Raw genomic sequence first — 26,815 nt, forward strand, 5'->3', positions numbered from 1 at the left:
ATGGGTCACACTTGTTATAAAACTTTATAGTGCACAACACTTTGCATACAGCAGCTGAATTTCAGTACATGTTGGTTGAAGGAAGAGGATGAGTCCGGGTGGATTGAGGAGGGAATGGAATGAGAGCTCATCAGAACCCACGCACTGATAGGAACTTTGCATAGGTACCCAATGTATCTGTTACAATTCGGTGAGTTTTGTTCTCATTCTGCAGATGAGCCGTTCTAGTAGCACATGATGGAAATGGTACTGGAGCCCATGCTGGCCCCGCTGTGTCATCTCTGTGACCAGAGGGGATGCTGCAGGGACATCTGCTGCAGCCTCAGGCACTGAACAGCACACTGATGATTTGGATGTGACCATAGCTAATGGACACCTGGGACTGGTGAAAGTGATTAAAGTAACATGAGGCCAAGAAAAGGCTTTACAAAGGGACATATTCTGATTTTCTACTGAGAGTTACGATCTAGTACGAAGACTACGCTGCTGTAAGTTTGTCAGCAAAGCCATCGCCAGCCACGCCTGTTGGGTGTCATGAGTGATGACATCTCCTACTGGAGATGGGAAGGGAGACAGGACTAGGGAAAGTAAGTCTAAGAAATACGTATTAAGAACCAGAGAAAAAAAAAACAGGCAGTGGAATGGGACAAGAAGAGAGAAAAATAGACACCTTTTGATCTAACTGATAGAGATTATTCAACTGAAAGAAATATTATGAGCATGTGGGTGATTTTGCAATGAGTCCTGCCAAACTCACATGAGGTTAATTATTTTGACCCCTATTTCCTGCTTTCACACTTGACTGAGGGCATCTTGGACTGGAAATGACACCACTGCCCTCAATAACGTGTCTATAGCAACTAATGGTCTCTCTGGAGTGTAGCTCAAGTTCCTAGAGTACAGCTGTAACTCCAGAAGCAAATTGGCTTTGCAGTAATGGCTTCAACATAATTGCTAGTAGTTCCTGGTCCATTTTGGCAAGAAACACAAAGAATGTAATTGTTAAATTTTCTTTTTAAGAGTTCGTCTTGCAATATCAGAGACTACGTAACTGTTGGAAGCTCATTCCTGCAGAAGCACTAGTTAGATGGAGCCCAGGGGGGGTCAGGGCATAATTATTTTGTACCCAAGAACTTGGCACATGGGAGTAAATCAGTGAATATTTAAGTAAAAGGGTAAATAGTTGATGAAGCTTTGAGTTTCTGAGGTTGTCTTGTTCATTTTCCAGCTTTGAGCCTATCTGATGTATCAAGCTGTTTGCCATCCTTTCAGGATATAGTGCTCAATAAGATACCTACTGTATTCTCAAAGAGCTTATAGTTGGTGGGTCTATTCTCTAGAGAGAGAGAGAGAAAGAGTGTGTGTGTGTGTGTGTGTGAGAGAGAGAGAGAGAGAGAGAGGGAGAGAGAGAGAGAGAGTTTCATCATGAGGCATTCAGAGGCTAGGCCTGACTTAGTTTGACTTGGTTACTTTTTGAAGAAATTCTTCCACCTCTGATTGGATATCTCTGTACAAAGAGAAGACAGCCAGACTTGGGGACAATTTTGGAAAGTCAAGAAGCACAATAGTTTGTTTTAAGGCTCATTCATTAACTCAACCAGTATTGATTAAGCTTCGTCCATGTGTTAGGAGCTGTTTTTGTGGCTAGAAACCTGGCTTGAAGAAGACAGCCCTAAATCCTTATCTCCTTAGAGCTCGAATTCTGTCTAGTTGTGGAGACAGAAAACGCACGTGAGAAATAAGTCACTTAACAAACATCCGGGACCTTGCACTGTGACAGCTGCAGGACACTGAGAAGACTGCAGGTTTTACTCTGAGAGGGAAGATATAATCCCCCTCCCCCCCCCACGCACAATTCTCCCATTTCCTCTTCAAACAGAGCCCTCACACCTTTTCCATCTCCCAACCACCTAGGAAACCACGTGGGGAAGTTCTGACACGTGCAAACTTCTGAGATGTGGAAACACCCACTTGCCATTGTCTAATGCTCAAAATCCCATCAAAGTCGTGAACAAACGAGGCATTTCCATGTTCCTCGGTGTCTCTCCTGTCAGGTGAGATCACGAGATCTGCAGGGCTGTCACATTTCAGGATGAAATGGGTGTGAAAACAAGAGAATCTCAGCATCTGATAACTGCTCCTGAAAGCACAATGGGTCTTCCCCTCGGCACCAGGGTCTGTCTTGGCTGAAGCAGACATGATGCTGAAAGTGTGGCTTCACGTGCTAAAGGATTCCTGCAACCCTGGGGTCACAGCACTTCCGTGGTCAGGAGTGCTCCACCTCAGGGAAAGGCCCTGGACACCAGCTCTGAGACGCTGCTCTTTGTCCCAAGGGACCCCGACGGCCCCTGGGTGGTACAGTTAAATCTCACGGCTTTTCTGCTTGTACTCACGACTGCCCACTTCCCATGTTGCAAGGGGATAGGGAGGGGGCCACAGAAAGATCACAGGTCCACAGAGTGAAACCCCTAGTAGGAGTTATAATAAAGGCAGTTCATAGTCCCTGAGTTTTTACTAGATATTTATGAGTCCCTTAGATCATTACAACCTCAGTCCTTGAGGAGAGTACTGTAACCACCCCCACTTTACAGATGAACAAATCCAGGTTTAGGCAAATTAACAAACCAGCTTCAAGTGACAGAGCTAGTAGATTCAGGAATTAACTTACAATCATCTAAAACCAACTCCTAAACCCTCAACCACAGCTCGCCAGGGCTTCCCAGAACCTTGGACAGCAGTAAATTCCATATCCCTGGCCTCTTTATTTTTCCATTTTATTTGAGTTATACAAGTTCCATGTATTTCATAAATTCTCCCTCCTCTTACCCCTTCCCCTCCATTTGGGGAGTGAACCAGTGGATGAAAGACCTCTCCTTCTCTTCTACTTTCCTCCTCTCTTCCCCCTCCCCCTTCTCTCTGTGTAATTCTTTCAAGTAAATAAAATAGATCTTAAAAAAAATGTAGGGGCCGGCCCTGTGGCACAGTAGGTTAAGCTTCCACCTATGGTGCCAGCATCCCATATGGGCACCGGTTCAAGTCCTGGCTGCTCCACTTCTGATCCAGCTGCCTGCTAATGACCTGGGAAAGCAGTAGAAGATGGCCGAAGTGCTTGGGCCCCTGCACCCATGTGGAAGACCTGGAAGAAGCTCCTGGCTCCTGGCTTGGGATTAGCCTAGCTCTGGCCACTGTGACCATCTGGGGAGTGAACTAGAAGATGGAAGACCTTCTCTCTATCTGCAACTCTGTCTTGAATAAATAAATCTTTTTTAAAAAGAATAGTTCTTTTATAGTTCTAATAATACAAAATATTTAAATTATAGGTACCTTATTTAATTTTATGGAAAATGAGTATATACTGATACATGAAAGTAAATACATCAAAATACTTGGTTCTTAGTATTGCTGGTTTTTGCCATGTGTTGTCACTGTTTTAGGTACCTTATTTGTATTTAATGTATTTCTTACTAAGTTTCTTAAACACTTTTTTGAGGGATAATTGACAAACAATAGCACCTTTTAAAATTATACAGTTAGATAAGTTTGAGCATTCATGAAAATATAGCCACAGTCAAGATAAAATATACACACTCCAAAATTTCCTCATGCCTCCCCCCATTGTAGGAAACTTCATCCCCAGAAAACCACTGGTCTGGTTTCTGTCACTACATTTTCTAGGATTCTGTGTAATGGAATCATTCCACATGTACTCTCTTTCATCTGATTTTTTTTGCTCAACATAGCTATTGTGAGAGTCATCCATGTGATCAAGTACATTGCTAGATCACTCCTTATTACTGCTGAACAGAGTTCCGTTTATGTAATGGAAATATATAATGAACCTGGCCTCCTACCTGAAGTTCATTCGCACACCAACAGTGGGACAGTGGATGATTTACCTCACTTCTTTAAAGCCCGAGTCTACTTGTCTGTAAAATGGGCAGGATTGAATTAGATGCTAACACAGGATGATTTCCTCTCCTTTTTGGGAATTCAGTGTGTAGAAAGAACTGAGTAGAAATTTCAGTGTTTATGGTCACGTGGGCCACCCAACCCACAAGATGTGTGTGACCACTCATGCAAATTGCACTTCTCATTAAGGCGTTTGCATATTGGCATTGTTGCCATCAATGATCTCAAGTTCTATCAGGTTGTAAAGTCCTTCCTGTTGAGCCTATCTGCATTGTGACTTTAGGCAGAAGCCTGGCAATGTTTTCAGGTGACAGCCATAGATTGTTTTCTCAGCAAGTTAATTAAACACACCCACCACTTTCCATGCACCTCTTTTGTCTCTCACACAGTCAGGTTTGCAGTTTCTTATGCTCTCCCTTGAACTATTTTTATACCATCACAAAAGAAGTCATTCCCTAAATGTGTCCATCATGCCGAATTTGTGTTAATAACGTGCCTGCCTTCCATAGCTTAATCAGTGTTATCCAATTCTCTGAGTATTGGGGAGCATAAAATTACAAGATGTGGGTCCAATAGTCCAGTGTCTGATGTCTTGTCTGCCATCCCCTCTTATCAGTCTGGTATCAGTGTGCTCATTTATAAAATGGGAGTAAGATCTCCACGGAAGGGTCATTGTTCTCTTCAAGTGCACTATAAATGGAAGGGTTGCCATCAGTAACCGTCTTTCTTGGTACAGGCTTGAGGGTTACTGAGTCACAGGCACTACGCCTGCAGAGACAGGCACTGCTCTGAGGACAAAAAGCTAGTGAGCTGGGGAAACAGACTGTCCCTGCCCCATTTTTATTGGCTCTGTGACCCTGGACCTCACTCTGCCTCCGTTTAGAAAATAAATACGAGGCAGTGGAGGTGGTTACTGTGCTCATGCCTCTGAAGTGTATGGAGATGCACTTAGTGGTTTTCAGTCGGGGTGACCGCACCCCCAAGTGAACATTTAGCAATGTTTGGAGACATTTTTTATTAGCACAACAGGGGACAGGAAGGTGCTGCTGGCATCTAGTGGGTTATGGCTACACAGACTGTAATTCATGAGACAGCCCCCTTCAACACGAATTATGTGCCAACGGTGCTGTCCTGATGGGTTAGATAATTAACCTATGTCATTAACTGATACAGTGCATGTGAATTATTGGCACTGTTAGTGGCACATAATAAGGTCTACCTTGAGGAATAAAGTTGGTAATATCTAGAGGTGGTGACAGAATGCCTCAATGCCAGCCACTGCACGGGATGGGGACCTGTGAGACATTTCTACTCTCAGTCCACTCTTAGTCCCTGTACATCCAGCTGTGTTACAGACCTGTTTCCTTGTGCTGAGCATGGATACATCACTCTTGCTCTCCCATGGGCTCCTGGATGAGAGGCATCAGCCTGTTGCTGTGAATCTCTTCTGATGTTCAATACCGTGACTGCACACAAATCATGCTCCATTACGGTCAGTAAGCGCCGCAGCTGTCTTGGATGCAGTCAGCAATTTGGTTTCAGAGTTTGGTTGGAGGGGTTGTAGAGCTCTGTAGATAAAGGAGTCTGTTGTTTAGGAAAGGGGGGGGCACTCTCGCAGGGGCACTCATGAGTGCCTGGGGTCAGGAAGTTTGTCCTCCATGAACACCTGGCCCTGGCTGGAGATGGTCCCCACTCTGGTCCCTCACAGAGCCAACATTCCAAATGAAGGAGTGGGAGTTTCCGAATCTCCCCACCTGCCTTGGGAAGAGGCTGGCTCTTCTCTGGATAGAAGCGGGGCAAGGGGTGACTATTCACAGAACCACTGGGAGCTGTGACTACAAGGGAGCACTAGGGTCACCTGGCCCTTGTGGAGCAGATGTCCAGCTCATCCTAGTGTAAGCAGGCCAGAGCTCAAGGGGGCATCGTCATGAGCACTTTATCCCCAGAGACTAGCAGAGTGCTCAATGTGCCAGAGGTTTCACCAGGTGTTAATGACCACAGCACAGCTCCCCTGCCCATCTCAGGGGGAAAGGCCCATGACACCGGCCATGAGCCCCTTCTCCTTGTCTCATGAGACCTACATGGACCTTGACTTACGAATATTTAAACCACATAGCTTGTCTGTTGTCACATTGACTCCCTGGTTCATAACTGTCCACTTCCCATTTTGTATGGGGACAAGGTGGGATATATGGGAGGAAAGAGAGATCTTAGGGGTGCCACCTGAGTCTCCTTTTCATAAGCATAGGCATTACAATAATGATAGTAATAATTACCAAGCTGTTCCTAGATACTTATTAGTGCTTTTCACATTTTAGCTCATCATATCTTCCTATTAGCCCTCCCAGGTGGGTACTGTTAGCATCCCATTGTACAGAAAAGCAAACCAAGGATTAGGCACGTTAATTAGCATGCTTCAAGTAACAGAGCTGGTGTGTGTTGGAGCAAGGATTTAAACTCACAGGCAGCTAGCAGTCGCTCCTAACCCTTAGCCACAGCACTATGTGTGGGCAATTTACTTCTTAAGCCTCAGTTTCTGTGTCTGTAAAATGGGCAGAATAACTGCACAGGACGAATGAGATGGCTGGAAATTCAATCTGTGCAGAGAACTCAGTAGGACATTTTCATGTCTTGTCTCCCCACAACTCAGGGTATCCCTGCAGTAGGCACACACCCTGGATTCTCTGGGCACAGTGAAGTGATGCTCTTTATTTACCGGTATCCTCCTACATTGCTTTAGCAAAGCAATAAGTCTTTGCTGAAGTGCATGCCTAGTTGGATACAGAAAAAGGACACAGATATATATGTATATATATTTTTTTTATTTTTTGCCAGGCAGAGTTAGACAGTGAGAGAGAGAGAGACAGAGAGAGAGAGAGTTATAGACAGAGACAGAGAAAAAGGTCTTCCTTCCGTTGGTTCACTCCCCTAATGGCAGCCACAGCCAGCGATGCGCTGATCCGAAGCCAGGAGCCGGTTACTTCCTCCTGGTCTCCCATGCAGGTGCAGGGACCAGAGCACTTGGGCCATCCTCCACTGCCTTCCCGGGCCACAGCAGAGAGCTGGCCTGGAAGAGGAGCAACCGGGACAGAATCCGGCACCCCAACCAGGACTAGAACCCGGTGTGCCAGTGCAGCAGGCGGAGGATTAGCCAAGTGAGCCACGGCGGCGCCAACCTGTATATATTCTTATTTGTATACATAGGGACAGAAAAAATTCACCTTATGGTCATGCCTTCAACCACAAGCTCTTTTTTTTTTTTGTTTTTTTTTTTTTTTGTTTTGTTTTGTTTTTGACAGGCAGAGTGGACAGTGAGAGAGAGAGAGAGAGACAGAGAGAAAGGTCTTCCTTTTGCCGTTGGTTCACTCTCCAATGGCCGCCGCGGCCGGCGCACCGCGCTGATCCGATGGCAGGAGCCAGGAGCCAGGTGCTTTTCCTGGTCTCCCATGGGGTGCAGGGCCCAAGCACCTGGGCCATCCTCCACTGCACTCCCTGGCCACAGCAGAGAGCTGGCCTGGAAGAGGGGCAACCGGGACAGAATCCAGCGCCCCGACCGGGACTAGAACCCGGTGTGCCGGCGCCGCTAGGCGGAGGATTAGCCTAGTGAGCCGTGGCGCCAGCCAACCACAAGCTCTTGAAAACTCAGACTCTGGTTCCTTTTTGTGGCCCTTTACCTAACAGAAGGACACTCAGGGGCTGAAGGAAGCTCCATTATAGCCCACTCACCGAGTGCTGAGGACTCCTGGAGGTTCCGGTCCCGTCCCCTCCCCTTGCCGGCCACTCTCTGCTCTCTGCAACCCTCACTGATTTCTCCTTCCCCAGGGTCCAGCCTCCTCATCACGCTCAGGCACTGTGGCATCCCCACACTGCTGCACTGTCATAGCTCCGCAGCAGGGCTGGATGTGAGTAATGGCGGAAGAAAAACTCGGAGTCAGGAAACCAGGATGCAAGCCTCAGTTCCACAGATATTCTGAGGACCCCTAACTCTCGAGGCCTCCGTTTCCTCTTACACAATGTGGAGAAACTGTCCCCTCTTTTGCTCATGGAAATTAAAGCAACAAAGCTCCACACTGCGTGTGACTTGGATGTAAGAACTTACTACTGGCTCACCCCTGGGACGAAGGGTCCCAGGAGAGAAGGGATTTCTTGTGTATCCCCTTACAGTGCCTACCATTCTTTAGGCGGCATGTAGACAACATATCTACATGGAGGAGGGTCTACACACTGAAACATAGGTAATGAACTGGTAATATAATGTATGTTGATGCATGGAAAACATGACCATAGCCACATTTCTCCCTCATCCCATCTTCCTCTCCCTCATTCATGTTTCATTACTTTTAAAACATTTATTTATTTATGTACTTACTTACATGAGAATGAAAGATATTCCGTTTGCTGGTTCACTACCCCAAATGCCCTCAATGGCCAGGGGCTGAAGTGGGAGCAGGGAGCTCAGTCTAGCTCAAGAATCCAATTATTTGGAGCCAGCGTTGTGGCATGGAGGGTGCAGCTGCTGCCTGCAGTGCCAGCATCCCATATGGGCGACAGTTTGAGTTCTGCCTGCTCCACTTCTGGTCCAGCTCTCTGCTATGGCCTGGGAAAGCAGTGAAAGATGGCCCAGGTGGGAGATCTGGAGAAGCTCCTGGCTCCTGGAGCAGCTCCAGCCGTTGCAGCCAATTAGGGAGTGAACTGTGGATGGAAGACCTCTCTCTCTTTCTTTCTTTCTTTCTCTCTCTCTCTCTCTCTCTCTTTACCTCTTCTTCTCTGTGTAGCTCTGACGTTCAAATAAATAAATCAATCTCTAAAAAATAATCCAATTTCTTGAGCCCTCACCACTGTCTCCAAGAGTCTGTGTTAAACAGCTGGAATCAGGAGCTGAAGCCAGGTGTTGAACCCAGACACTCTGATGTAGAAGGCAGGCATCCTGATTGGCACCTTAACAGCTAGGCCAAATGCCACCCTCTCATTATTTTAACCCATTTGATTTTATTAAAGTTAGGGACCATGAAAACCAAATTTCAACAAATATAGAACTACTTGTTCAGGACCTACGGAAAAGTCATCAAATGCAAACAGGCGCACACATGCAGTGGGCTCTGATCTGGGCACACTCACACACTTTACACAATTAGAGGGGAACGGGGGGGGGTGCCCAACAGGAGGAAGCAAGTGGGTGGGCTAGAGGGGACTGATGAGTTGTATAATCAGCAAGCTGTGCTACTTAGTGTACGGTTAATATTATGAGTATAAGGTAACCGGAAATAGATCTTTGTGAAAAATAAGAATGGGAATAGGAGCAGGAGGAGGAAGAGTGGGAGGGAGGTAGGGTGGGAAGAATTACCATGTTCCCCAATTTGTATACGTGAAATGCATGCAGCTTGTATTCCTTAAATGAATTTTTTTTAAAATAAGCAAGGTGTGCTGAGGACTGGTTAGCAAGACCAGTAGCTGTTGTAAGCACCCATGCAGAACACAAGGGGGAGAGGGAGTTCCACCAGAAGCCAGGCAGGGTGGTGCTCAGCACCGCTCCCGCTCCTGGCTCCTTTGCAGACTGCAGGCTACCATGGCCAAGGCCACGCTGATAAAGTTTTTGTTGAAAGCTGTCTGTGCCTGGTAGACTTGAGGACCTCTTGGTGCATTTCCTCTTCTTTGTGCTGCAATTGGCTCCTGGAATTGAGTGACAGAAAGAAAACAAACAGTGGTGGCTTCTTTCTTTATTTCCTTGCAGGGGAGTGAGGGTAGAGGCAGACTAAGGGAGGCAGACACCTATAGGCAAAGCACGGGAAATAAAGACATTTTTGAGAAAAAAAAAAAATCCACAGAGGCTGGATGGGAAAGGGGGAGGTGGCCGGCGAATGGTCACACCCTTGAGGACGGGAAGTGACAGGAAGTAAAATCAGAAATCTGGGTCTCCAGGTCCTGGGCTGTCTTTCATCCACAGGAGGGATTTGAACCAGACCTGCTTGGTCTCTGTAACAGAAGATGTTTGTGTCTTTAAGCAGAGGTAGAGGCTTAAAGACCCTTCAGGATAAAAATGAGTGTGATTAGGCATGGTCTGGAGAATCCCTATTGCCTAGTGGGGAGGGAATCAGTCCTTCCTTAACTAGGGACCATGGGTACAGGGCTCTCATTCAGGCAGAGGGGCTGGAGTACCCTTTTAGCTTGGGTTAGATTCAATTCCTGGCTCCAGCTCCTAATTCCAGCTTCCTGCTAATGCAGACCTGGCCACAGTTGACATTTGGGGAATGAACTAGCAGATGGGAGCTTTCTCTTTATCTCTGCCTCTCAAATAAATAAACAAAAATACATTTATAAAAGCAAACAAGGGAAAAGTTAAAAGCCACTAGTTCCATACTAAAGGGAGAGGACTCATATACTAATTTTTGGTTATCACAACACAGATTGAAGGTAAGAAACACTTTGTAGTTCCTCTTGTAAACTGTATTCCTTATTTCACACCAGCAATCATTTTTAAGCACGTCCTGTTTAAGTCATTTCTCTATGACATCATTAACCTATCGGATTAAGAAAGTGGAGAGAAGCTGGTAGGGGAAGTGCCAAGATCAACTGTCTGTTCAAAGTCAGAGGAGAGAAGATGCAGGAACTCTGTTAGGGTAGGTGGGCCACATTCAGTTCATGTCTAATCTCAGCTTTCATCTGACCCACAGTTTTGTGAAGCTACGGGGCACACAATTCCTACATCAGGATTTTCCAGTCACGAACTCTCAGCTGAGCGTGTCTGGGCCCACAGATTCCCTGATGCACCCAGCCCTGGCCCCAGTGAGAATTTGCCAGGAGCTGGGGGAACAAAGGACAGGATGGAGAGGCAGGAGGTGCCTCTCACCTTCCTCAGGAGTTGGGTTAGAGCAGGGTTCCCACTCTTGCATCCGGGAGAAGTAGGCTCAACCACAGCAGAGAGTGAAAGCATCCATGCTCCATGTACTGGTGAATTCTTCTACTGAGCATCTCCTGCAGGCCTCCTGCTGAGAATGCAGCCTCCAGCATACCAGACAGGGTTTCTGTCCTTTGGCATAAGGATGGGGAGAGGCTTCTGTTCCCGGAGGTGCAACAAATCCTTTACACATTGCATAAGAGAAGAAAAGGAGGCCTGTGACGGGGCGTAGAGTGGGGTGCAGAGGGAGATGGGGAGGCCAGCCTGGGCCTCTCTGGGAAGGCTACATCCCTGAAGCCAGCTGCAGGGGAATTCTGCCTGCAGAGGGAAGAGTGTGGAACTGCACGAGCCAGCTCTGCAGCTCGGCAGGCCTGCTGGACGGGAAGGGCTCGAAGTCAGGTGAGCACATCCGTCCTGAGTGGGGTTGTTGTACTGCACCCCGCAGCCTCACGATGGGAGGGAGCCTCCCCAGGCCCCAGCCCCAGGGATCCGAGTGGGAGGGGGACAGAGCAGCAAAGTGCATGTTTCACCAGTGTTGGGTGATTTGAGTGCACCTGGCCCTGCCATCCTACTGCTCCAGCAGATGGTGACATGGGGTTAATGACCAGAATCCCAGGTTCTAACTCATTTTTATCCCATTAACTGGCATTTACGATGTGGTCAAGCTCCTGTCAAATGGCGGCAGCAGCAGGAGGCCTCACGATGATTTAGCAAAAATGAGGAAACAGCCCAGAGATATCACCTGCTTTCCAGAAGGCCACACAGCAAGTTTCCATCCATTCCAGGGTCTGACCAATTGACCATGCAGCCACAAAGGTCACTCACTCTGTGTGGGGCATGGCTTCTGCAGTTTTCACCTGAAATGACAAAACAAGGCTAAGTGAAATCTTTGTAAAGTGCCCCATTCAGTGCCTGGCCTGTCTCATGCTGTTCCTGGTACACACTTCTTGACAGATTAGTTGCTCAATGCTCACTGAGGTAACTACAAGGGAAAGGTTGTTGTTTGGGGATGCTTGTGGATAAACCAATCAACAGCAGGGAAACACTCAGGGTTTCTATCAGTTGATCTTCAGCCCTTTTTTATGACAATGAAGAGCCTAAAACCAGGAGGGAAAGTTGTGTGCCCAGGCCACTCTTAATCTCAAATAAGAACACCATCTGTATATTAGAAAGGAATGTTCTCCCCTCCCCCAATTAGGGGGTGGTGGTGGCCATGGAAAGCAGCTAGCACATGGTAAGTAGCAAATTAGCATTGGAGCTGATTGTGGATGTCAGCTTCCTTCCTCTCCTGCCTGTCACTCTTCACAGAGGCAGGAAGCTGCTCTCTGTGCCCTTGAGCTTCCCCAAGTAAGGGCTCAGGGAAGGCCTCACGGTCCCCTCCCGGCATACTGCAGGAGCAGCCTCAGCGTCCTAGCAAGCAACTTCACCCCCCTGTCCCTTTATTCATTCAAAAGTGAATATATTTGCCCCAACAGGAATCAGGACCCATGGGCTAATGGGGGGTTAAATTGTCTAATTTGTAAATAAATTTATCTGGAAAGTTCACTGAAAGAACCATAATTATGCACAATTAGGACAGTGCCTAAAAATCTGGGCCAAATAGACCCGCTGTAAAGGCAATCCCTGTGCCCTCTGCACACCCTCGCACAGCTAAGCAAGGCAGTCTTGTAAATGTGATGGAGGAAGGCAATTGTTTAATCCACCAAGTAGCACAGAGCTTTCTTAAAGATCGGGTAGTGTCTGATGGTTGTATGTAAGCCATGCTGCTAATTGCAAATGAGTCATCAGTCAGAGGGGGTCCTTAAGAAGAGCTCCGTGGGATCATTTTATTAGCCATCAGTACGAATGGCTGTGCAAGCTACAAAATGGCACTACAGTATCTCTTGGTGAGTATTCTGTGACTCAGATGTTCGAGACGATCTGTGCGATTCAAGCCGTGTGGAAGCAATGGTTGTAGACCACAATTTCCAGACTCACACACGCCTGGGTTTGATTCTCAGCCCTGCCACATTTTAGCTGTGCAACCTTGGTCAAGGTGACGCTGCTCTCCGGACTCAGCTATCTCATGTGTAAAATGGGCTGCTCTCAGGGTTACTGATAATGATCTGTCAAATGTCAGGCACAAAGCCAAGCAAGCACCCAGTCATTAGGGCTGCTCTGGTCTGGTTCCTCCACCTCACCCTGCAGAGCCCATCCCACCTGGGAAGGCACTGTCGCCAAGAGCCACTTCAGAAGAGCTTGAAGGGACCTTAGGGCTAGGAATGGGGAGCAGAGTGGGGAAGTGTTCTCAGGCACACAGTGCTCTGGGCAAACGCCAGGTTCCAGGGTGTGAAATGGCTCCCCAATCACCTGGAAGAAAACACCAGCATCTGAAAGGGAAAGAATGTTCTCTGAGTTGTCAGGAGCAGGAAGTGTCAATTGCTAAGCATCTAATGTGGCAAGATGCTTCCTAACCTGTATCTCACGTCTTTTGCACAACAGCTCGAAGCCTTGCCATTTTGGAGTGGGGAAGGTGGTGTTCAGAGATGTTTAGTAACTTCTCCTGAGGTCACAGAGCAGTGGGAGGCTGGAGATGCCACTTCAGGTCTGGGTGACCCGGGTGCTGCATCATGCTCTCATGTGGAGTTTGTAACTCTCAAAACAAACCCGTGGGCAGGTGGGCAAGCAGTAAGCAGTTTAAGTGCAGGAGGGGGCACCACAACAACTTGGAGCTCCATCTCTGCACACGTGAGAAAGCATGTCTGGGACTGAAATAGGACAATGTGATTCTGTGAAAAGCAGAGGCTTCCTGGGGACAAACAGATTTGAGCTGGCAGGGAGGAGGGAGGAACACAGGGCTGGAGGTGGGAGGGACCTAGCTGGGATGGAACAATCTCATTTCCAAGTGGGCACTGCCTGTAACAGGCACCCACGAGCCACGCTGCTCCTCCCACTGTCCCTGTGGTGCAGGGACCAGCGTGTATCTGCCTCTCTCTTCCCTCTCCCCCCACAGCTAGGTTATCAAAGGCAGGGCATGTCCTTCATTCATCTTGGTTTCCCCAATATAGTGCCTAGTACAGAGTTAGAGGCCAACACATTTGTGAAACTGGCTGATAAGCCAAAGATTAGTGAGATAAATCAGGAAGTCTTCCTGTACGAGGGGGTGCCTGGGATGGACAACAGAGGTATGGCTTGGTGGAGAAAAAGTATGGAGCTGCTTTGTACGTGCAAGAAACTGGGTGTGTGTGTGTGTGTGTGTAAGTGGGAGATAGGGGTAGGAACGCTTGCTCCCTTCCTAAATTTGGGATGCAGCATTTTGGATTTGCTTTTTGAAACTGTCTTTTGGAGACAAATATGCCCGAGTTTGGCTCCCAGCTTTGGCACCACTAGCTGCATTACACGTACTGAACAGCTTACTTTGGTGGGCCTCAGCTTCCGCATCTGTGTAATGGGGGTGACAACAAGAACAGATAGCTGCCAGGATAGCTGAGAGGGGTGGGTGAGGCGATATGACACCCTCACCCATATCGTGACACTTCACAGACCCCTGGCTAGTTTATACTCTCTTGCTTGAAGAACCTGTGCTCCATCTAGGTAGTCCTGCAGGCAGGGGTCTGGGTCTGGGCCTGCGCGCTGGCCAGCACACTGGGTGGTTCATGCTATTTGCATCTGTGGCCGTTCTGCTATTTGAGCTCCCAGGATCAATGCACCACCCATTAAACGCCGTGAGTTGCTCCCAGCGTGCCTCTGGATGCTGTTCTTCAAAGATCTCGCTTAGCAGAAGGTCAGATGGACAGAAACAAATATTCGAGTAAACATAAACCAAGAGGGACACGCTCTTAGCTGCCTCCTCCATCATTTTCCAAGGAACACTGTTTAAACCCCGTGGGCCCTGAAGACACCAGGCTGGCACCAGGCACCTTGGCATGCCTCGGCCCCAGCTTGGCAGAGTGTCTGGGGTTGGCCACTCGAACTTTGCTTCCTTCTTCCTGATGGGGATTTAGCACCACTGTTGCAGCGGGTTCCAGCTCCGGGATCCCCGGCGTGGGCCAAGCAGGCGGGCCACACCCACCTGCAAGCAAGGGCTGACTTCCAGTGGATTTGCAGGGAAAAACAAAAAAACAAAAAACAACAAAAAAAAACAGAGGTAGGCGACTCCAAATCCAATTCTTTGCTCCCACCTATAGCTCCAGCTGTGCTTGTATCTGGCAAATCCTGGGGCCCAATACACACACACACAACTTCACACAGGCGCCCACGCACAAGCGCGCGCGCATACACACGCGCACGCGCAGCCAGCCCTACCTGGGACCCCGCGGCCTCTCTCTTCCAACACCCTCTGACAGCTCTGTGAGGGCGGGTGCTACTTGTTGCTCTTTCTGGCGCTCCAAGGGGCAACCTGGCCTTTCTATCAGCGGAGGGGCTGCTCCGAGCCGGAGGTCCAGGTTCGGGGGTTTCTAGGCATGCCAGTCCTTCCCTCTCAGCCGGACTCGCTCCTCCGCTGACCCCGGGCCGGCTCTGACCCGGAAGCCCACGTTGGCGCCAAGAAACGCCGCCCCCGCCCCCAAGACCCAGTTCCCAAGCGTGTGTCAACCCCTTCCTGCCGCGCGTGGGGGCCGGGGTTCCACCTTGACCGAGGCGCCCCCACCAGGTCTCTAAAGAAAAAAAAAAAAAAAGGCCACAAAGAAACTTTCTCCGGGTACCCAGCCCCCACCAGCCCGCCCGCCCTCTCCCACTCGCCCCCGCCCCGGTGCCCTCCCCGACAGCAAGCGGGCGCGGGGCGGGGGAGGGCGGCACGGCCGGCTTCGCGCCCCTCAGAGGTCGCCCCCGTTCTCTCCCGAGACGCCGAGGGTCGAGCCCGGGTCGGCGCCCTGTCGCGAGCGCGCGCGCGCGCGCGTCCCCCGCGTCCCGGCCCCGGCCTGGCGGGGGCGGCGCGCTGCCTGGGCGCCGAGGCGCTAGCCGCGGCCGCCGGCTTTTGGAATTCTGCCCGGAGGCGGCGGCGGAGAGGAGGGACGGAGGCCGGCGGCGAGGAACGGCATCCGGAGTGCGAGCGTCGCGGGGAGCGAGGGAGCGGCGGCGGCGGCTCGGGAGGCTGAGCCGCCGGCCCCTCCGCAGTGCATCAGCGCGGCGGCCCTGCCGTCCCTCAGGGCGGCTAACACGGGGCTTGATGCACCGGCGAACAGGCTCCGAGCTGCTCGGCGACTTGTTTTAAGCATCTTCTCCCTCGCTCTCGCTTTTAATCTTGTCTCTAGTGGCGTGTGTAGGGGGGAGGACTTTATTTCCATTGGCTAAGCGCTCCCTTCCCACCCACATCCCTTCCACATCACCTTGGTGTCTCCCTAAATAAAACCAGCCCTCCTTATCGCCTGGAAAAAATCAGGAGCTAGAGTTTGAATGGGTTTTATATAAACACTCACCCCTGTCAGCGTGCGGCTGGGCTCTCAGCAGAAACTCACAGCGTCTGGCCTGATGCTTGTCTGGTTGCTCTCCCCCTGGATCGCCAGGGTGTAAAAGCACAGCGCGTGGACTGGCAACTCTGCCCTGAAATCTCGTCAACCTGAAGCCAGTTGCGGAACTGCACAGGGTCCCGATGGACCTCAAGGAGAGCCCCAGCGAGGGCAGCCTGCAGCCTTCTAGCATCCAGATCTTCGCCAACACATCCACCCTGCACGGCATCCGCCACATCTTCGTATATGGGCCGCTGACCATCCGGCGCGTGCTTTGGGCTGTGGCCTTCGTGGGCTCCCTGGGCCTGCTGCTGGTGGAGAGCTCCGAGAGGGTGTCCTACTACTTCTCCTACCAGCACGTCACCAAGGTGGACGAGGTGGTGGCCCAGAGCCTGGTCTTCCCGGCCGTCACCCTCTGCAACCTGAATGGCTTCCGGTTCTCCAGGCTCACCACCAACGACCTGTACCATGCCGGGGAGCTGCTGGCCCTGCTGGATGTCAACCTGCAGATCCCGGACCCGCATCTGGCCGACCCCACGGTGCTGGAGGCCCTGCGGCAGAAAGCTGACTTCAGGCACTACAAACCCAAGCAGTTCAGCATGCTGGAGTTCTTGCACCGCGTGGGCCACGACCTGAAGGATATGATGCTCTACTGCAAGTTCAAAGGGCAGGAGTGTGGCCACCAAGACTTCACCACCGTGAGTACTCGGTTTTCAGTTTGCTCTCTCTTTGGTCCTCCTGGAAAGTGGCGCGCCAGCCGTCTCCTGCATGGTTGGAGGTGTCTCTGTGCTTTGAGCAGGAGAGGGAGTGGAGCCTCAAGGCAGGCCACGAGGGTCGTTGGCTGGAGTCGTTGGAGCTGGTGGTAGAGAAGCGACTTGCCGGGCCGGAGTTCTGTGGTTGGTTTTCCATGTGAGCGGGGTCACAGGAGCTTGCTCTCGGTGGGACACTGCCCCACACACGTGCTGAGGGAAGAGGAGGCCTGACTTGTCTGTCATCCGGGTGCTTGGTATCCGAGCTGTGTGATTGGAACAGCTTGTCATTGACGAGGTGGCATCCTCTCTCTCTCTGCCTTTTTCTCTCTCTGCTCGGAAGTGTCATCAGGCACTGCATCCTGTGGTCCTGGCTGGAGCTGAAGCTGTGAGAGAAGGGGGTGTGGGCCCCAGGCAGCCTGGATGGCTCCAGTGGCTTTGGGAGCTCGCCGGAGCAGCTGATGCTGCAAAGGGGTGGAAGTCTTTCTGCTTCCTTTTCTTGTGTGGATGCCGAGCTCCATGTGGCAGGAGGAGGAGGCCGGGGATCCCTGGGCTCCATCTGGTCTCCTGGCAGGTTGAAGCAGAGAGCTGTCCAGAGTGCTTGGGCAGAGAGGAGGGTCTGGGCAGAGACACCCATGCAGGGTGGTCAGCGAGATGCTTGTGAGGGTGAAGTATTCCAGCAGCCTTGGCTCGGAGCTTTAGCTTGAAACTCACAGGCTGGGCTTTCTCTATGTACAGTTGCTTCACAACGCGTGTGGATGCGGGAGGAGGGGTGTGGGGAGGGGGCGAGCAGCTGTGGGATTGGAAAGCTTGGAGGGGGAGTGTGTTGCTGAGTAAAGAGGAAAGCCGAGGGGATGTGGCTTACGCTCAGGATGGGCTCACTGGAGGGGGCAGAGAGGGAGAGATGGGAGGAGAGCTGCTGCTGCCAGGGTTCTCTGCCCAATTAGTGGGCTGCTGGGCATAACTTGGCATAACAGGTCAGACAGCAGCTGCTGACTCCTTGCTGCCAGGCACGTCTGGGGTGTCAGGGGCTGTGGGACCCTCTGGAAGTCCAGTGTGGCTACTTGCCCCACGAATGCCTAAGGAAAAGCGAGAGCTTTTGAGTCTCAGAGCCTTGAGCCAAGAGGCAATTGCAAGTTCTGGATGGCAGGTGCAGCCGTTGCAGAGGGACTTGATTGCGTCATCAGTAGCACCTGTCTGGGGTCCTCTGCCTAATTAAGACATTCCCTACCTTTCCCGTGGTGCATCAGTTCCCCACCCCCTCTCAGATTCACCAACCTCTCGCTCTGAGGTTCTTGTAATGCTACAACCAGTCTCTGTCCACAGCCTCTGTGCTTGCTGTTGACTGTCCCTGATTCTGGAGAAGCCCCAAGTGCTAGGGGCATTGCCTCTCGCAGCCTATGTGCTAGAGCTCTGTGTCCTGGGGGAGACGTTTTGTATCATCCCTTTTAAACATGGGGAGGAAGAGCACAGCAAAAGCAGCAGTAGCGGATGCTGAAGAGGAAGCAAGCTGAGCTGGGGGAAGGGACCCAGAGGATTGGAAGCTCTTCTAGATGGAGCAAGCAGTGTCATGTACTAATGATGTCTTGGGTGGCTTGGGAGAGATGGGGAACATCCTTCATCTTGGAAGCTGAAACTATCACTGTGTTCCACCCCATGCTTTCTGGTGCCTGGCAGCATCTGCTTCACCACTGCACCATGCAGCTCAGAAATGCACTCAGTGGTTCCCCTGTCTGCTGGAACATTTGGACACAGAGAGAGGGTGGCACAGAGAGAAACCGCAAGGGGGAGCAGACCCCAGACTGAGTTCTCAAGCAGCCTCACGACCACATGTCTGATGGATTCCTCTGAATTCATTCCAAATTCTGTTTAGTACAAGTAAGGGTGTTTTGCTCCTGGGCTGTTCTTTTGCATTTGGCCCATTGTTTGAGTTGTTGGGATCCTGAGGGTCAAAGGTCAGGCCTTCGAGCTTTGACCTGTGCTTTTTGACCTCTCCAGGATTCCTCCCAAAGAATGAAGTTGCCTGTGGATAAGGTTTATGTCTCAGTTGGTGGCATGTCATTACCTGCCATCCTCTCTAAGTACAAGATTAATCTGTTTGAGTGTTGATCCTTGCACTGACACTCTGTGTATGAAGTTCTTCAGCACTGAAAAGAGGTGAGCCTTAGGGATGCTCTTTAAGCTGTCCAGAGAGTATAATAAAGGACACTCACTGCAGAAAAGCTAGAAGGGGCCCTGGGGGAGGCTGGTCTTCATTCATTGGTCACAGTGGGCAGTCACGCAGAGCCCAGAGGGGCATGACACTAAGGTTGCTCAGGATCTAGCAGTGAGGAGCAGAACCCTGATCACCCTTTGTCTCCCTGTCCCTTTGGCCCAAGGTGTAGGCATGCTTATTCAGGAGCTCCCATACCAGCAGAGAGCTGAGGGCCTGAGCAGGTGGTTGTCAGAGAAACCAGCTCGCCAGCTTTCTGCCTCATTCATTCTCTCTGCTGCACATCCTTCTCCTGTTGGTTTATTTACGTGGCTCTGCCTAGGGTTGTACTATGCTGGGTGCCTTCTTTCTGAGTGCTGTGGCTGACTTATTAGAGAAGTTAAGTATGGGGGAGGGAATGTCACAGGTGGATGGCTTTTTTCTCTATTTCTTTTTCTCTAAAGCATACCGAGTGGCATCTCCAGGACTAATGCGTTAGCATACGCTTCCTTATTCCAAGTTCTTAGCTGGTGTGCAATGAAGTGCGTAATACCCTTTAATTAGTGAACGAGCTGTGAGTCTGGCAGAATCAGAGAAAGCTGTTTGTGGAGACTAAGAGTTCCCAGGAAGCCAGGTGTGGAATACTGACTGCCAGGTAAGCAGGTGTGCTCCATGCTCATGCAGGTACACCCTTAACCCTCACCTGGGACAATCTGATTTCAAATAAGCATACACTTCTCTTTCCTGAGGAAGCACAAGAGACCGTTGATATCAGAGCATGTGCTCAGAGGAGATTTCCCTGTTGAACTGGAGTGGAAGGAAGGAGGAACAGGGAGTCAGACTTGGGGCAGGGTTATATGTGTCTCTTGTCATGATATTGGATGATCTGAGTTCAAGATTAACAGCAGGAATATAGGTTTGAAATCTAGCTATATAATTTTCTTCCTTATTCCCTGGTTGTATCTCTTGAATACCTAACACGTGAGAGCAATATGTGACTTTCTAACCCACAAGACTGTTGGCAGGATGAAACATGGAGCAACATATGTGAAAGTCCTTTTGCGTATTGTGCCAGTTACATAGACATAAGGTGTGGTTCTTCTCTGTATTGTAGGAGGATTGCTATCTAGCCTACTTGTGCTGAGTGATGCTAGAAAGGATGAAACCAGGGGTAGGGGAGATGTGACTGGTGCTTTCTGTGTTTGGAGCAGGGAATGGTTAAAGCCCAAGTACTGAGACAGGGTTTTAGAATGGAGGTCACAGTTGGTTCAATAGGTAACTGTTGCTGACAGGTGACAAACCCATTGTTTTTGACTCGCACATGACTCTTTCATGTTGTTCCCTGCTCATTGCATTGGGTTTCATGGTTTCATCTGCCTCCAAATCAAGCAATGCAAAAGACATATCAATTTGCACTTTCAGCCTGATTTCCATAGTTGTTTATGTTTGTATTTTAAATTTTAAATTTCTTAGGAAAGGGATTTATTTTTTTCCTTACCAAAAGAATAATCTCTCCACTCTGAGATCTTGTTGGGTCTCATAATATCAGTATGAATCTTATTAACCTACTTCACATAGCCTTCTAGAGATGGTGGAGGGGAAGGTTCAGGAACATCACACTTTTTGAATTCGTGCACAAGGCTGGGTGAGCCCATAGTGAGTTTTATTTACTTCCTAATATCCAGGCAGCATGCACGTGAAGAATGAGGGCTTTAGAGAAAGATCCGAGATGGAATTCTGGCTGTCACCTATTTTCTGTGTAACCTTGGGTGGGTATCTTAACCTCAGTTTCCTCATCTCTAAAATAGGAACAGTATAATTCCTACACAACGAGTACACTGATTCAGTGAGGTGAAGTATGTGGTAGATACTTGGCATAGGGAAAATCCCTAGCTTTGCTTAGTGCCCAACAAGAACTGTAGGACTAAGCCTGAGCTCCATTCCGGCTCTCTTGACTCGCAGGCCAGTGCTCTTCCCCTTGTTCTGTTCTGTGTCTTCCAACAACAGCTTCAGAGCATGGGTACCATCTCTGCTGGTGGGATTCTCCATTCTCCTAAGGTGTTAAGCTTTCACTTTGCTCTGTGTTTCCCTTCATATTAGTTCTACTGCGGATGTATGGTACTTTCCCCACTTCCATGTCATGCTCCCAAACTCACCCCCAGGATGCTCATCCTGCCCTAGTCCCTGGCCAGGGTTGGGTGTGCACCATGAGTACAGTTTTTAATTGGTATGTATCATGTTTGTTCATGAATGTCTATTCCTTGGTCAAACAGGGTACCTACTGTGCAGCAGTCAACATAATTTGGCTTCTCGTCAACCCAGAGCTCATTGGCCTTCTCTCAAGTCCTGTAATTGGGGGCTAGGGTAGATAAGAATTTAGTCTCATTCAAACTGACTCTGCATATACCATGCCCAATACAGGACTTCTCAACAGTAAATAACCAGGAAGTATTTTTTTAATTAAATAGTTACTTGCTGTTTCCTAAATTGACCCAGAAATCCTTTGTTCATGGATCCTCCTTACACTACTTCGTTTTTGCACCTTTCTCTATGTCTTTATTTTACTTTTACACATTTTTTAAACTCCAGCTATAAGATCACTGTAACCTGCAGGAAACCAGTGCCCCTCTCCTGCCCATGACCATAATCTAAATTAATCTCTTCCTCATCTGTCTTCTAGCATTTTATTTTACTAGTCTGTTAGAGCAGTCATTATGCTTTTCCTTCCTCTCAAATCATGAAGTGTTTGGGCTAAAAGCGACCTTAGAGTTGATTTAATACTTGAGTTTGTTAAGCACTATAATTTTTTTTTCTTTTTTCAGATAGAGCTAGACAGCAAGAGAGAGAGAGAAAGGTCCTCCTTCTGCTGGTTCACCCCCCAGATGGCTGCCATGGCCGGAGCTATGCCGATCCAAAGCCAGGAGCCAGGTGCTTCCTCCCGGTCTCCCACACGGGCGCAGGCACCCAAGCACTTGGGCCATCCTCCACTGCCTTCTGGTGCCACAGTAGAGAGCTGTACTGGAACAGCTGGGACTAGAACCCGGCGCCCACATGGGATGCCAGCGCTGCAGGTGGAGGATTAGCCAAGTGAGCCACAGTGCTGGCCTTAAGCACTATAATTTTAACATTTGTTTTTAAATTCATAAGTAGGGGCCAGCACAGTGGGTTAATGCCCTGGCCTGAGGCACCGGCATCCCATGTGGGCGCCAGTTCGAGTCTCCGCTGCTCCACTTCCTGTACAGCTCTCTGCAGTGGCCCGGGAAAGCAGTAGAAGATGGCCCAAGTCCTTGGGCCCCTGTACCTTCATGGGAGACCCTGAGGAAGCTCCTGGCTCCTGGCTTCGGATCAGCACAGCTCCAGCTGTTGCGGCCAATTGGGGAGTGAACCATCGGATGGAGGACCTCTCTCTCTCTGCCTCTCCTCTCTGTGTAACTCTGACTTTCAAGTAAAATAAATAAATCTTTAAAAGATTCATAAGTAAAAATTATATATAGTATGGTACACAAAATAACATCTTTTGATACATATATATCTTATGGAATGGCTAAATCAAGCCATCTATTTAACATACATATTACTTCACATACTTATTTCTCTTGTTTTTGTGGTGAGAACATTTAAAATCTACTCTTAGCAGTTTTCATGTATAGAACACATTGTTATTAACTGTAGTCACTCTGATGCACAATATATCTTTTTAGTGGATATATCTTTATTAACTAAAATTGTGTGTCATTTGAGCCTTGCCTTCCCAATATCCCCAACCCTTCAGCTTCTGCTCATCACCATTTTAATCTCTGTTTCTGTGAGTTTGATTTTTTCAGATTCTACTTATGAGTATAAGTGAGATCATTCAGTACTTGTCTTTCTGTGCATGGCTTATTTCACTTAATATAATGTCTTCCAGGTTCATTTGTGAGGTTTGGCAGGATTTCCTTGCTTTGTAAGGCTGAATAGAGTATCCCATTATGTGTAACAGCTTACTTTCTTTATTCATTCATTTGTTGATATACACGTAGGATGTTTCCATGACTTGGCTAAAGTGAGTAAATCTTTGATGAACATGGGCATACAGATACCTCTTCAACATAGTGATTTCATTTCTTTTGGGTATATACCCAGTGGTGGGATAGTTGGAGCATTTGGTATTTTTGCTTTTTTTCTTTTGAGGGACTACAATACTGTTCTCCAAAATGCCTGTACTAATTTACATTCCCACCAACAATGTACAAAGGTTCTTTTTCTCCACGCTCTCATCAATGCTCGTGTTTCATCTTTTTGATAATAGACATTCTAGGTGTATGAGGTGATAGCTCCTTGTTAACCATTGATAACTTTTACACGTTGTGTGTTTGTCTCCACTTCCCTTAAGACATGCTGTCTTTACTCAATCTCAGGATCTAGAACCAATTAGCACAAAGCTCTCAGAAGGTGTCAGCATGATTCAGACATAGCGTCTTTAGCCAACATAAAGTGAAACAGTCATTTCAGCATGGGTACTTGAGATTTTATCTATATTGGGATGGCTTGTCACATAATTGTTATTATTTTAATAACAGATTTTCTGACTGTAGGGGAAATGTGTGCTCATTGGAGGAAAGTTGGGAAGTGTGGAAGGATAATAAAGAAGAAGAAAAAAATTGCCCACAGTATCATCCCAGATAGAATTGCATGTATTATTTTGGCATTTATGGAGTAGCCCCATCCAGCCACAAAACCTATACATGTTTGTGTGTGTCACCAGGTCTGTGATCATACCTATTGTACATCTGGTCCCCTGTCTACTGTACAGTATACTCCCAATGTCAGCTTGCTCTGTTCTTCTGGGGATCCATTGATTGTAGGCTATCAGTTGAGCACCAGTTGCTCTTCTTTGATGATACTTTATTGACAACACAGCTGTACATTTATCTGAATCCATCATGGTCCTGCTGTTTTCAGGATGTCTGCAAGGACCACAACAATGTATTCCTTGACACCAAGTCAGATACCCAGACTGATGCCTAACCTTGTTCCTCACCAAAATCCCACTCTGGGTTTCCTCTGTTCTCTGCATAGCCATCCACATTTCAGGCCTGTAGACTTTGACTCCCCTACCTGTGCAGTCTGTGTGTTCTATTTCAAATGATCTAAATTGCAACTAATACACATTCAATTCAACCTTTGTGAGGTGAGGTGAGGTGAGTGTTTTTCCAAGATGGCAGCCCCTGGTCAGTATTGTCTATTATGTAGGACCTGAGATTGTAGGCTCTCTGGAAGTAAAGCTTTCAGGGTTGGGGGTAGTCTTTCTCATATGATGATGAAGGAGTAAGACAATGACTGGGAGGTGGCTGTTCTGATGACTTAAACCATTCACTTGCAGAGAAAGGTTGAGGCTCCTGCACAGGTTTTGTGCTAATGCCCCCATTGCTCCTTGGGTATATTTGTATGTCTGTGCTTCTTTCCCTGGGAGATCTTAGACCCCCAGAACTGTTGGGTGAGATAGGGTCACATGGAGCTTATTCACTTGGGAACAGGTCCCTTTCTCCTTCTCTACAGTGGTTCTCCTTTCCTTTCTTTCTTTCTTTTTTTTTTTTTTTTAATTTATTTGACAGGTAGAGTTGTAGACAGTGAGAGAGAGAGAGAGAAAGGTCTTCCTTCCGTTGGTTCATTCCCCAAATGGCTGCTACAGCCGGCGCTGCACGGATCTGAAGCCAGGAGCCAGGTGCTTCCTCCTGGTCTCCCATGCTGGTGCAGGAGCCCAAGCACTTGGGGCATTCTCCACTGCCTTCCCAGGCCACAGCAGAGAGCTGGACTGGAAGAGGAGCAACCGGGACAGAATCCAGCGCCCCAACCGGGACTAGAACCCGGTGTGCTGGCGCCGCAGGTGGAGGATTAGCCAAGTGAGCCATGGTGCCGGCCCCTCTCCTTTCCTTTCTACAAAAAGTCCTTCCTCTCATGAGTTCTAGAAAGTTTTTTGTAAAGGGAATTCTTCATTACTGTTTTCTCTAGTGAGAGCTTAACTGTGATCTCATTTAAACAATGTCCTGTAAAGATGGCATTTGTAGCTTTTAGCATTGTTTGCTATTCGGCTGGTATTCCTGGAGAAGCTCATTTGCAAAGTACCAAACATCCCATTCCCTCCATCAGATCATGAACCATGCCTCCCAAGTCTAGAGATGACTGAAAGTTTGCTGTGTGTTTTCTCTTTCTTGTCTGAATGTTTATGTTTGATGGAGCTGGGTTGAAATATCAGACTTGACCAGCTGGGCCATTGGATCCATGATTTATCATAACCCAAACTAATGACCTGTATCACCCCTGAAAGCTTGAAATTCCATATATCACATTTATCCCATGCATTTGATTTAAAACTAACTTATATAGATTGGGCTTAGGGGTTCATGGATAGCAGCTGCCTCCAATGTTCAGAAATACAACATGTTCATTGTCAAATCTGAAGCCTTGAATAGAAGCCTGTTTATCAAGCTGGGCCTTTTTTTGGAACTGCACTCCCCAGTGTGCCATTCTTTGGATGCTAAAGCCTCTTTAAATCTCCTAGCACTTATTTTTTTCGTGATTTAGATACATTCTCTATTGATTACCTCTATAGCCATTGGAATTTATGTTCAGACGAAATTAAACATGTAACAGAGAAGGTACATGTTTGTCTGGACTTACTGACCTCTGTTGATGGAGTTGCATAGCCTGGGGCAAGGTGATCAGCTTCTGAGGCCTTGGTTTCCTTATATGCAAAGGAGGAGGCTGAACTAGGCAGTTTTCAAGGACTTGCCAGCCGGAACAACTCTCATACGATAGAATGTAAGCGTAATTTATTTTTCTGATCCCATATTTATTTGCTGAAACTATAACGTAGGATGGCAGTTGGGGGAGGGTGTTAATGTTATTTTTTATTAACCAGCTATATTTATCCATTTATTTCTTTGGTTTTATTTTGATTGATCTACATAATGGAAGCACTGGGTCTGCAGTGGGCTAAGGGAAGAACAGAATCCTCCTCTCATAATCCTGAGCCACAGTGTGGCTGAAGTTTCCATCACATCAGTGCTACAGTTGTGAGCAGAGACCTGTGTCTTAACCTGTATGCATCAGCACGAGCATATATGGAAGGTGCTGTTGGTTGTGCAGACCAACTTTATTGCCGCTGTAGGTAGAACACCTAGTAGCTCACGTTGGTTTCCTTCCCAGTCCTCGGTTGAGAGAGGCTGTCCTCTCTTGCAGCTACCTGGGAAGCTATGCACCTCCCCACCACCTGGGGGCAGCCAGTGGCCAGTGACTAACTGACAGGAGTACAAAATGCCAGTCCTCTTGCCTCAAGATGGAATATACTGTGGTGCGATTTACACTCCAGAGCATCCCGTGAGATCAGACTGAGCTAGATTTCTCCTGAAGCCACATCTCTACTTATCTCTTTTCTCTACCCTGTCCTGCTTCCTTCTTCCCTCCCTTCCAGGTTTATCCTGAGAGCACTCCCTCAATAAATACCCTGTTTAAGACATCAACTCTGGCTCTTCTAGGGAACCTGAATCATGTATCCATTAATTTTAGCTTCTCCGTCTGTTCAGTAACATGGAAAATAGCCTAGGCATAGGGTAGTCTGGCTTAGAAATACCCGTGTTAAAAGTCTTTTAAGCTGGAGATGGTG

The 26,815-nt window shown here is 48.4% G+C and overlaps 1 protein-coding gene and 1 long non-coding RNA gene across 3 annotated transcripts in view; one reads left to right on the plus strand and one right to left on the minus strand.

Annotated features, from left to right (window-relative positions):
• Window positions 1–8,641: 8,641 nt before the first annotated feature.
• LOC127484364 (uncharacterized) lies at window positions 8,642–16,335 on the minus strand. The gene is made up of 3 exons (XR_007911275.2): window positions 16,201–16,335; window positions 11,547–11,661; window positions 8,642–9,579 (listed from the first exon to the last, which is right to left on the minus strand). It is a non-coding gene; the product is annotated as an uncharacterized lncRNA (long non-coding RNA).
• Window positions 16,336–16,363: 28 nt separating this feature from the next.
• Window positions 16,364–26,815, plus strand: part of ASIC2 (acid sensing ion channel subunit 2) — a 1,130,491-nt gene continuing 1,120,039 nt past the window's right edge. For both annotated transcript variants that reach the window (XM_070061074.1, XM_051824639.2), the window contains exon 1: window positions 16,364–16,928. In XM_070061074.1, coding sequence (XP_069917175.1) covers window positions 16,374–16,928 — 555 coding nt within the window. In that variant the 5' untranslated portion in view covers window positions 16,364–16,373. The remainder of the gene's footprint in view (window positions 16,929–26,815) is intronic.

The sequence above is a fragment of the Oryctolagus cuniculus genome, chromosome 17 (genome assembly GCF_964237555.1).
Source record: "Oryctolagus cuniculus chromosome 17, mOryCun1.1, whole genome shotgun sequence".
Classification (NCBI taxonomy): domain Eukaryota; kingdom Metazoa; phylum Chordata; class Mammalia; order Lagomorpha; family Leporidae; genus Oryctolagus; species Oryctolagus cuniculus.